This window comes from Misgurnus anguillicaudatus, chromosome 13 (assembly GCF_027580225.2).
Source record: "Misgurnus anguillicaudatus chromosome 13, ASM2758022v2, whole genome shotgun sequence".
In the NCBI taxonomy this organism is placed as follows: domain Eukaryota; kingdom Metazoa; phylum Chordata; class Actinopteri; order Cypriniformes; family Cobitidae; genus Misgurnus; species Misgurnus anguillicaudatus.
This window is the reverse complement of record NC_073349.2, coordinates 16,891,518-16,904,581: the sequence shown is the minus strand read 5'-3', so window position 1 is coordinate 16,904,581 and position 13,064 is coordinate 16,891,518. Positions and strand designations below refer to the sequence as shown.

Sequence of the window (13,064 nt, the reverse complement as noted above, 5' to 3'; positions counted from 1 at the left end):
GAAGACATATTAAATAAATATTATAATATTATAAATATTATGATATTTTATGTAAGTCAATTTAAATAAAATATATCATCCTAAGCCTGCGATGATCAAACATTTGTCAGGGTTCCCACTTCTTAGTTAACTTCAAATTCAAGGACCTTTCAAGGACTTTCCAAGTCCAATACCCTCAAATTCAAGGACTAAATGTGTGGACACATTTCAAGTGAGGTCAAGGTTACATTGTGTTACCTTTAAAGATACATTGTTACAGTTTTTTTTAGGGAACTCGCGCTGTTTCACTGCGGTGACACTTTGGGGTTAGTTACTACAGGGGTAAGTGCATCTGAATGTGTATATCAAATTCAACCAATGGTGAGGCTTAACGACAAAGACAGGGTGACGCGGGAGCCAGGAAGTAGATTGCTATCTGAAAATTGCCAAAGACAGCGTTACAGGGACGCAGGACGCATGGCAAGGGAGACGCAGCATCTCGTTCCCTTCTCAGGGAACAACAGTTACATACGTAACCCGAGACGTTTTCATGTGTCACACACAACTATGCAAAAAAGCATTTTGGTATGAATCAACATTTGCATACAGAAGATATAAGCATTTAAAGCCAACAGTTTAGCACGTGTGCTTAAAAACGTATCCTACACTACACAGGGAAAAATATGGATTTTTTTTCAGGAAACTTCTCGCATAAAATAGATTCAAACACTTTCAATGACCTGTATCTATGTATGTATATTTTCAAAAACTTCCCAGGGCCTTGAATCCCCACCCCCCAGATTCACAAACTTTCAAGGATTTCAAAGATCTGTGGGAACCCTGATTTGTCAATCTAAGGCTTACTTAAAATAAAAAAACATCTGGCGACTGTGCTGCACAGACAGAGCCATCAAACAGAGGATGAATATCAAAAACTACAGTATGTGAGTCTTATCAGATTCTGCTGATAACTGTTACTGTAGACCTGACATGCTGCAATGCAACAGAGATGAAATGTGTGATCTATGTGATGTCACATTCCAGCAGGTATCTTTTACGGCACAGAAAAACAAGTGTCTCATTTACAGTGGAACAACTGTGATATGCATACCAGCATGTTTGTCATTTAAAACATTTTGTACATCTACTGTAGCTAAGGTTCTGCTTTACAAAAGAAACAGACATTTGCTATGTGGATTTTAATACCCTCCAGCTGCAACCCAATAGTAAAACAGATCCAGTGTCAATGTCATGGTGTTTCCTAATGCATCATGGGATATGCACTTATCATAGTTTCCCCATAGACATCTGGATGTCTGTCCTGGGTCAGAGATAACAATGGTAATATCAAATGACCACAATGACTCATTGTATTCCATATTTCATTTCTTTCCATCTATGCAAGTACAGGATCTATACTTGATCATCACTAAAGAAAACCGCTCATTTATTGGCAAGCAGGGCTGTAACATATCATTGTACTCATTCTTCACAGAGATAAACCAGAAACATACAATGTAAACAAATGTAACTATAGGCAGATAAGTAGAAAAAGAGAGGCAGGCGAAAAATATAAGAAACGTAAAAGGACACACATTACCTGCATTTTCTCAATCATTGCAAATAAATCACTCTGCAATAGATGAGAAAAGATGAGATGAAATGAGATAAGTTCAAAGGTTACCCCCCGAAATTCAATTTACATGATTTGAGTTGAAAAATGAGACACAGAAGAAACACAACAGTGCTAGAAACTAGTACTGTACGTGTAGCTGCATTTGCTGAATATTTCTCTCCGAATCGGACGTTTAAAATTCCCAGAATAATTTGTTAGTTTACAGAAACAGCTTCTGTGTATCTAAGTTTAAACTTGCATAACCTTCTGTAGTGTTACAGTAGTGAATCTATTTGACTGGAGCCAATGTTTTCGTTTTCCCGACACCTGTTAGCTTGATGGCAGCATCCAGTATGAAATTTGGGTGGAGGAAATGGAGGAAAAAAGTAAAATGACTCAAATGTCTTTCATAATTGGATTTTTCCTACTTTGCTATGATGTCGGTTACAATTGATCATAATGATAATTGGTTATAATTATTATAAGTGGGTGTTCAAGCACAGTTATCTGTCCTGTATTCGCAACCACAAAGCATTCATAATAAGAGACAAGTCTCAAGTGTTATATTTAGCATCTACATGTGCTAATATCTTTTTAGATCCATACCGTTTCTTATTCATTTTGATTGATGCCCACAAATACAGTTATAGTTTTATCTACTGATAAGAACTGATGGCTCCAATATATTCTAGCAAACAGCTACATGGAGAATCTCCAGCAGAACAGACTTACGCAAGGATTTGGGACGGACCCAAAGACAACGTGAGAGAGATAGAGACACGGGAAACAATTATCTACAATGTGTGGAGATTAAAGAGCGGATGAATTTCTCACAGTCTTGACTCTTGAACAAATAGTCTGTGTACCGTACAACATTGTCTGAGTACATTGTTTGAGTCCCCCGCCATTGGCAAACAAACGTTATTGCTGCCTTAAAAACAAACTTCTGACATGAGGTCACATGGACTGAGAGTATTTAAGTTCAAATGAACTATGAGACAAAAGTCATTGAATAAAACTCTTTATCTCTTCATTGTATGTAGTGACCAACACTCTTCCTTAAACAAACACTGCACAGATCTCTATTACTACTGAAATACAATGTGTTGTAGTGGAGACCGGGGCTGGTTGTCTCACGGGTTGGTTGTCACACTGCTTATTCCAGACATACTACATGGCGCTGTGGTACAATTTTGATATCAATTTGTTAGCCTTTAATAGCTTACTCATTTGCACTTGTAATTTTGCTGAGCAGACACAAAACATTGAGGTTAGGAGACAAATTTTCATGTTGGTGTTGTTTTTGTGTTGAGATCTTGTAGGATATTAGTCATAAAAAAAAAAAAAACACTCATTAAAAAGCCAAAAGTAGTAGCTTTATTTTGAGTCATCTTTTAGCTATCAAGTTAAAGCCGTGTGGCAGCTAGCTTAGCATGTTTGTCAAGAAGTCAGTTGGGGATGGTTGTCTCATAGCTTACGGGGTTGGTTGTCACATGTGAGTATTGGACAGGTAGACTAGGGATGCACCGATAGGATTTTTTTTGGGCCGATACGATACCGTTTTAAACAGACAACTTCTGGCCGATACCGATTGCTACTTCAAAAAAAGTTGGACTTCTTTTCACCAACTAAAGTGCAGTCTGTTTTTTTTATTGTTCAAGACATCTGAGCTAGCTCAACAAAGGTTTTCTGTCGGTGCTTAAGTATAGTGCACACCAAAACATTAAATAATTTTAATTGAACAACAGACATGCAACTCATTGCCTTTATGTGGTTAATTAATAAACAATCGGTATCGGCCTTTCTCGTGCTTTTGCCGATATGCAGATCGTTTCAAATTCATCAAAAATCGGTAATCGGATATCGGCGGCCGACACATCGGTGCATCACTAATGTAGACCTTTTAAGACTGTTGGTCTGTTTGTTTGTTTGCTGTTAAAATAAAATAAATAAAGCATTAAATAGAGAGGTTTTAACACAAAAAAATTATTTCATTTTATTTCTCAACACAGTAGACAATTCAAGTAACTGATCACCCACTTTAATCCCATTGTTTAAACATAAGGGGCATTGATGACAACTATCATAGGGGTAGTATTCATATTAAAACTTATTCGCAGTTTCTAGCTTAAAAAACTAAAAAGTTACACATTATCTTTTCAGATCCCAATTTATCACTAAAATCCTATTGAACCACTATAAGAACAACCAACCCCATACCCCGCGACAACCAACCCCGTGATGGGGTTGGTTGTCACATTGTGTCAGAGTGTCTTTAATGATTAATTACTTACATTCTAAAAGTAAAAAGTATACAAATTTAAAGCAGAGACCCCAAGTTTTACTGATGAAAGATTTTTTGAAGATAAGCAATTCATGCATGAGTAAAAATTGTGACAACCAACCCCGGTCTCCCCTACATATAACGAAATATAATAAGTCATATACATTACAAATACTTTACCTTAATAATAAAAAATATATACGTTCTATTGTATGTATGTATGTATGTATGTATGTATAGTATAGTATGGATGTAATAGTACCGAGGAGGGTATCTCTAGCATATAGTAATTATATTGCAGGTTAATCTATACTAACAAGATAGTGACACTTTGGTGTAAGCACCCATACATGTATACGATTAGTATGTAATACCATGGAGTCCAAAAGTCGCAGATGATGAAATGTTTCATTTCTACATATATTAAATTATTAGCATAATAGTAAATAAAATGTTATTCTAGCATGATTTGAAAATGTTTGCAATGTTTTCTTCAATGCAAAATATAAAGTTTAAACGTAAAAATGAAAATGTTCTCACTCTCATGTTGTTACAAACCTGCACAAATTTCGTTGTTCTGATGAACATGAAGACACTTTGAGGAATGTCTGCAACCAAACCGATCATGAGCCCCATTCACTTCAATAGTAGGAAAAAGAATACTATAGAAGTGAATGGTGCTCATGCATGTTTTGGTTACAAATATATCTTAAAATATCTTCCTTTGTGTTCATCAGAACAACGCAATGTATACAGGTTTGTAACAACATGAGAGTGAGTTAATGATGACAGAATTTTCATGTTTGTGTGAACTATCCCTTTACATGGTCAATGTTGCAAATTTTGATTTTTAACCAAGAAATGCAGATTTTTATCACCCATTCTGAGATTACGAACAAATCAACTTTCACACTTAAAACCTTTTTATTTCACAAATTAAAAGTTGCTATAGCTATATGTTATATGCTATAGTAAAATACTGTGCTTTAAAATGAGGCATTCAAACTTATTCTGCATGTTTACCCGAGGTTTTCAATGCATGCTAAACACCAGTGCAAACACAGATCCAACAGTTTCCTTTTTCAAGTCAATATACGAAACACTTACTTTGCCAGGTCTTTTCCAGTGAGAGACTGAGACCTGCGGTGGACTGAGTTGTACATACCGACTTTTAGCCATGTTTAAAAGTTAAATCCAAAAACGTTCTTCCTCAAAAGTCAAAAAGCACAAAATGGTCTCAAAGCTGCAGATTTGTGCAAAGACCAGCGTTTGTTTTCTGCCTCAGTCCTTAAAAATGAGAGCAAACATTGAGCCCAGAGTGCTGCAGAAGGTTCCATGTCAAGAAAGTTTGAAAACTCCAGCTGGGCAGCGTTGCTCATGTATATTATACAGCCGTGTGTACACTAAGAGGTGTGTACAGTGCATGCCTGTAACCTGAGGTCTGAATGAATGTGTACTGTAAGATCCTTGGAATTAAGTATTTTCCTCTCTGAAGCAACAATATGAGATGTGCAGGGGAGGCTGCATTCCTACAGAATTAACTCTTCCTCTTTTAGTTTTTATTTCTTTGCCCTTTTGTTTCCTTTTTCATTGGCAGAAGCCCAGGATAAAACGGAGCCTGGATCTGCTTTCTTTCAGACAAGCCTGTACAGAGTCTATGTTTCTGATACCTACACACATATACACACAGACAGCATTTTTGGCAAGAAAAATAAAAAATATGCACTTTTAAACCATGACTTCTCGTCTATCTCTGGTCCTGTGACGCACCAGCGCGACCTCACGTAATTGCATAATGACGTTGAAAGGTCACGTGTAACATATGAAACGCACATTTGCAACTATTTTAAACAATAAACTGACACAAAGACATTAATTAGTATCACTCCACATACAACAATGTGTGAACTGTACTCTTTCTCCACACTTGTAAACACTGGGGCGTAGTTTCGCATTCGTCACCCGTGACCTCTTGACGTGATGACGTATTGCGTGAGGTCACGCTGGCACATCACAGGACCGGAGATAGACGAGAAGTTGTGGTTTAAAAGTGCATTTTTTTTTTCTTATCAAACATGACAATCGTTTCGCTTACGGCTCATTTGGGATCATTTAGAGTCCTTTGAAACTGCAATTTTAAACTGCATTAAAACTGTTACATGTTGGGGTCCATTAAAATGAGAAAAATCCTGGAATGTTTTCCCTAAAAAACATAATTTCTTCTCGACTGAACAAAGAAAGACATCAACATTTTGGATGACATGGTGGTGAGTAAATTATCTGGATTTTTTTTAAGAAAATAGACTAATCCTTTAAGAAAGTGAAGTAAGTTCCAGGTAATAAGCATGCAGAGATTCACTCTTGGGTCAAATATAAGGTATTTCTAATTAAGGTGTCTGTCACCTACAACTGAAATCAATGCCGGGTCGCTGGACATGTAAGGTGGATGGTGTTTAATAGGATGTGATGGAGAGAGAGAGAGACAGGAGAGCTGATTTGTGATGCAAGACTGACTGCTTATTATGTCAGCTTAATGGCTCTGTCATCAGATTGACTGACATCATTATTAGAGCAATACTGCTGGATTAAACCAGGCGTATCGGCTGTAACTGCCGTTTGACTTTATGACTCTTCCTGGATATTTGAGCAGGATCTATCCAGCCTAGGCAAAGATTATTAATTATTTGCTTTCGAAAAACACATTTACAGCAGGTCCAGGAACCAGGCTGTTTATATTGACTGATATTCGATGCTCTTATAAAATACTGAAAATCATCTTGACAGGTGCAATTTAATACTAACAAAAAATTCAATATTAATATACGAATAATGACATATATCGGATTTTATTTACAAATGATTAACCAAAATAAAATGTCTTGTTTGAACACATACTGGCTTAAAAGAAATGTTTTTCTTAGTTAGGTAGTAAAATATCTCAAATCAATATTTTGTGTCCATATATTCACTCATGTGGCAGGAAGGTGTATATTAAGCAGGGTAATATACATTCAGTCAGTTGCTATTGCAGAGAAATCTATTCAGGGTGATACAAGACCTGATCACCCTGCAAGGATTTATTCTGCGAAAACAACCGTCAGGCTGTATGTTATCCCTTACTTATTACACAGCTTGTTGGAATGCTTGATTCTGATTGGCCATAACAACCGCTCAAAACTAATAACACACGGTATCATTTTGAAAAAAAAAATATATAAATATGTCTTTTAATAACATATATGACATTATATTTACAAATGATTAAACTTTTTGTCTTATCTTAAAACCAAAAGTAAACAGGTTTTTCCTGAGGGGCAACCTTCTCTCCAATGAAGCCAATACGGAAATGATTTAAACTGCAATTCATCAACTGGCCGCAAGAGGCTGGCTCCAAAAAAGAGGCAATTCCCATAGACCCCCATGTTAAAATGCCCAACTTTAAAGCAGAAACAAATATATTTACAGCCTGGTACAAAAATTGTTTTTGGTCTGTATAGCTAATTTTTCCCTTCATGATAACTATGAGGGGGGTGACATTTTTTGTAACTTATCCATTTAAATTATATTAAATAAGCCTTAAAGGAATATTCAATTTTCTTAAAAAAGAAAAATCCAGATAATTTACTCACCACCATGTCATCCAAAATGTTGATGTCTTTCTTTGTTCAGTCGAGAAGAAATTATGTTTTTTGAGGAAAACATTGCAGGATTTTTCTAATTTTAATGGACTTTAATAGAGCCCAACATTTAATACTTACTTCAAAGGTCTATAAACGATCCCAAACGAGGCACCAGGGTCCCATCCAGCAAAACGATTGTCATTTTTGACAAGAAAAATAAAAAATATGCTCTTTTAAACCACAACTTTTCGTCTAGGTCCGGTCCAGCGCGACCTAACGTAAATGCGTAGTGATGTAGGGAGGTCACGTGTTACATATACAAAACGCAAATTTGCGGACCATTGTAAACAATAAACTGACACAAAGACATTAATTAGTATCAGTTGACATACAACAACGTAGGAACGGTCCTCTTTCAACACATTTTTAAACACTGGGGCGGAGTTTCGCGTTCGTCCTCTGTGACCTCTTGACATCATGACGTATTGCGTGGATTCACGCTGGCGCATCAAGACCGGATTTAGACGAGAAGTTGTGGTTTATAAGTGGATTTTTCTTTCTTGTCAAAAATGACAATCATTTCGCTAGACAAGACCCCCACGCCTCGTTTGGGATCGTTCACAGTCATCTGAAACTCCGTTGAAAAAAACTGTCAAGCGTTGAGTCAAGTATCAAAAGCTGGGCTCCACTAAAGTCCATCAAAACGAGAAAAATCCTGCAATGTTCTCCTCAAAAAACACAATTTCTTCTCGACCGAACAAAGAAAGACATCAACATCTTGGATGACATGGTGGTGAGTAAATTATCTGGATTTTTCTTTTAAGAAAATGGAATATTCCTTTAAGATTCTGCATAATTAAGGGCGTGGCCACTTGAGTGACGGTTGAACAGCCACTGCTGCCACTAGAGTCGAGCTAGGCCGGCATGGTTAAGCAACCAGGTTCACCCACGTCCCGCCTCTTTACCCATTTTTTCGAATATCGCAAGTGATGCACAGTGACGCGCTGCCAAGATGGCGACGGCAGGCACCGCCTACTATTTGCTTCAAAAACGTCACAGAAACTGAGTCTATCTTTTTTTACAGTCTATGTTTTTTTCTCACAGAAGGTCTGCATTTTTTATAAATGAGGAAATCAAATATTTAGAACAATATTTACTGTTTCTTACCTTACTTATGAGGTAAATAGCAGTGTAATAAGTGGGATAATGTACAGTTCTAGCAGCTGGTTGTTATCCCGAAATAAGCCCTAAAGCGAACACTGTTCCACTGATTTACTTAAAATGTAACCACAAATAAAACTGGGCTCTAACTGAAACTGCTATACATAAATAAGCTCATTTTGATTGAGTGTTACCACTAAAAGAGAAATTAAAAATGTTACAGAAAACATTTTTATCTATTATTTATTACAACCTGGCAGAACTTACAGTGTGTTGTAACAAAGCTCAAAGCCAATGGAAATTTAATGCCCCCCTAGGCAAAACAGAAATAAGCTAACTTATTTAGCTAGACTAAAAATGAAACTCTAAATTTTCTAAGAAATGATAAAGCACTCATACAGTTATCTCGGTGTTAGCCTCATCCAAATACATACCATTCGAGTACATTTTTCACCTAAGAGGAACAGGAGTCTTGCACCATTTTCCAAAAAGACAACATCTACTTTATCATGTGATACACTACAATGAACAAAAACTGTTGAAAATAATCTGGTGTCTTCAGTCTATAAACAGCTTTTAGGAAAAAAAAGAAAGGGGAGAGAGAGAAAGTGTTAATACTGGGGTGAAGCACATGGCTGTAAGAATCATAATCTCTACTGTGAAATCAGGCCAATCCCTAATTAATGATCTTCTTCATGTGATTCTCCAGTCTCTCTCTCTCTCTCTCTCTCTCTCTCTCTCTCTCTCAATTTATGACCATTCTCAGCTCAGTGGAAATTAAATAAAATCTCTAACGGAGCATTTCATCCGTAGAAACATTAATCTTTATTGAAAGTGTGTCATATTTGTAGTCGAAATGTAACATACATTTCGAATTTGGTGCCTATTTGACCGAGAAAATGGATGTTTGTAGTCTCACTCCCTCAACAAAGATATTGGACTTCCTTCTTTCAATGATGAAAAATGATGATTTTTACATCATTGAAAGAAGGAAGTGCAACATTGAAATCTGTATTTCTCCTGTCTCAGCGGCAACTGAGGAAATGATGCACAACCATGACTGGGGTTCTAACTATACAAAGCTTAATGCAAATGGGTAAAGGGTCTCTTTAAAAAGACCATGCTATCAGACCAGAAGTCAGTGCATCAATGTTCTTCTTTAAGTATGCAGTCTCTTCTTCTACAGTGAGACCTAATAGTACAGTACTGCACCTTAAAATCCTTTAAACCTGTGACTGTCAACCAAAGGGTATAGTTTACATCACAGAAAAAAGGGTTCCAAAAAGGTTCCAAAAAAGCACTTATAAAACGGCCCGTTCTGGTTCTTCATTTTGATTGGTTGAAACGCGTTCTAAGCCGTGATAAAATACCCCGGTAATATATATTAAAGCAGAGCGTCTGTTTTTTCATTTGATATATTGAAAGAGTTAAAGTTAAGCATATTTGATTATCACGTCAACAGTTGCACGATAAAATGTTAATGTATATTTTAGATGAATGTTGATTTATAAAAATAAACACCACAGTCTTTAATCATATTTTCATTGTGTCTTTGCTGCCTCTGTGTTGGTTGGAAACTGCACTCTGTTGCAGGCAGCCACACTTGATTCTGAGGAACTACTATGTTTGGCGGAAGAGTAATATTTGTACTAATATAATTACAACTTATTTGTGGTTTATTTTATGAAATCCTGCTAACGTTATGCATATGAAGTAACCGTTTTATAAAAGCAATAAACCCCGCAAAGCAGTGGGGTTACAGTGCATTTTATAACAGTTCTTTGTGAAACACATAAAACAAAAATGAACAATATAAAAATGCCATGCCTGTCCATAGATTAAGGCACTAACAAAGAATCTCATTATTTCTGCAGGTAAGCTCTGACAACACGCTTTATTTCAGATCTGTACAAGCCTGCAAGTATTATTTTGAGGGATGTAATGTATTAAGGCAGACAGACCCATATGTTTCTGGTTTTACAGCTGATCTAACACAAGCTAAAGCTGCAGGCAAGAGTTGTTACTCTGTGTAACTTTGATAATTTCTGTGTTTTTGAAACAAATTCAAAATAGAAAGGTGAGACATTGCCATTAGCGTTCCAACAGCAGAGGCTTACAAACACAGCAGACTAAAATCCATTCTGACTTGCATGACTCTCTGAATGCAAATGACATTGATGCACTCAATTTAGTAGGAAACTGTTCGGACTATATGGTTGACCCATTTGTTATTCAAGTTAGTTTGTCAAAACAATTCAACTCACGAAAGAATTATAGTCAGGTATGGTTGAGTACATGGTGAAAGTTTTATTTCTGGGTTAACTTTCACATTTAAGTAGACTTAAATGAAATACAGTATGAGAAATCGATTACAGCTCCTAAGCTATGAAAGGTCAACATCTAAGCAATAAACTTTAACTCTGGGAATGTATGTGATACACATATTAATGTGAATCCTTTCTCACTGCTGACTATTTCCTTCCTATTACCTTAAAGGAATAGTCTACTCATTTTCAATATTAAAATATGTTATTACCTTAACTAAGAATTGTTGATACATCCCTCTATCATCTGTGTGCGTGCACGTAAGCGCTGGAGCGCGCTGCGACGCTTCGATAGCATTTAGCTTAGCCCCATTCATTCAATGGTACCATTTAGAGATAAAGTTAGAAGTGACCAAACACATCAACGTTTTTCCTATTTAAGACGAGTAGTTATACGAGCAAGTTTGGTGGTACAAAATAAAACGTAGCGCTTTTAAGCGGATTTAAAAGAGGAACTATATTTTATGGCGTAATAGCACTTATGGGAGTACTTCGACTCGGTGCAGTAACATCCTCCCTCTCCCATTATGAGAGTGAGAAGGGGAGCGGACTTTTCAGGCTAGTCGAAGTACTCCCAAAAGTGCTATTACGCCATAAAATATAGTTTCTCTTTTAAATCCGCTTAGAAAAGCGCTACGTTTTATTTTGTACCACCAAACTTGCTCGTATAACTACTCGTCTTAAATAGGAAAAACGTTGATGTGTTTGGTCGCTTCTGGCTTTGTCTCTGGATGGTACCGTTGAATGAATGGGGCTAGGCTGGGTGCTATCGAGGCGTCGCAGCGCGCTCCGGTGCTTGCGTGCGCGCGCACAGATGATGGAGGGATGTATCAACAATTCTTAGTTAAGGTAATAACATATTTTAATATTGAAAATGAGTAGACTATTCCTTTAACATTTTTGGTAACACTTTACAAAAAGGTTGTATTAGTAAATATTAGTAAATGCAATAATGAACAAACTATGAACAATATAGTTTTCAGCATTTATTAAATCTTGCTAATGTTAGTTAATTTCAACTTGTAAGAAAAATCATTTGTGTGCGTGTTTGGAAGCTGAACGGAGACGTGCGCGTGTCCGCGCAAGATGACACGGTCCGTCTCCGTCTCGCGCACATCCGGACAGACCTTCGCTGATGGCCTCTGACCCTGACCATAAACATCTCTCTTTTTGCACAAACGGAGAAAGATGACGCAAAAGCAAAACTTTTTGAAAATGACCACTTTTAGAAATGACCACTGTGGTAGATAAAAAAGAGACAATCTGCCCTTTTTGGATATTAATCCTCTGGACTGATCGCGTGCTCTTTGATAAGGTAATGTTGCGTGAATATCTGATAATGTATAAATCCTGGTTCTGTTGTTGATCTGTCGTTGCTGTTTGCACATTAAATGAAATGTTTTGTTTTTACTAGGTCACAGACAACCGTCAACTGTATTTTTACTCAATGACAACTTAATATTAAAATCTTAATGTTCGGTTCATAAGCTGCGGTTTTCGGTCGGGAAAATTAACTGATATGAACATCCTTACTTACCACAAAAGACTTTGTCAATTTTACTTTCCATTTGAAGAGCTCAAATGCAAAGCCTCAGACATGTTTTCTTGTAAATGAGCATTTTTTATCAGACTTTTAATGGACTCTGCCAACAAACCTGTATTTTTGAATAACCCCAGTATAGGATTGAGCAGATTTGAAGCAAAAGTATTTGATGAACGTACAATACTTGCCAAGATGATAAGATCATTCGGTCAATATCATTATATCATTTTTGACAGAGGTGACATTTAGTGTCATTTCATTTTCTCTACACAATCATATCCACACAAGAAGACCTTCCATCATGCTACAGATAAGCTAGGCTGTAGAACCGTTTGCCTTGTTAAAGCTCTCTGACATCACCCAAACTTTATCCTCTTAATCTGCAGGCTCAGCTCATTGAGTTCAAAAGCCCCGAAATCTCCCAGACACACGCTCAGATCATTTCATCTCGTTCTTACACACAATACACATGGGATCTTATTCTTTAGCTCTTTGCTTTGACCCTCAAATCATTGTCTGACACAATTGCCAACATAGA

The 13,064-nt window shown here is 36.7% G+C and overlaps 1 protein-coding gene across 23 annotated transcripts in view; it reads right to left on the bottom strand.

Moving 5' to 3' along the window:
* rap1gapa (RAP1 GTPase activating protein a) overlaps nt 1-13,064 on the bottom strand; it is a 112,390-nt gene that overhangs the window by 27,207 nt on the left and 72,119 nt on the right. For 16 of the 23 annotated variants that reach the window (XM_073875225.1, XM_073875209.1, XM_073875210.1 and 13 more), the window contains one exon: nt 1,580-1,612. The exons of 5 other annotated variants lie outside the window; for them this stretch is intronic. In XM_073875225.1, coding sequence (XP_073731326.1) covers nt 1,580-1,597 — 18 coding nt within the window. In that variant the 5' untranslated portion in view covers nt 1,598-1,612. Of the gene's footprint in view, nt 1-1,579; nt 1,613-4,985; nt 5,327-13,064 lie in introns of those variants that run through there. 2 more of the 23 variants (XM_073875221.1, XM_073875223.1) reach the window with 2 other exon arrangements.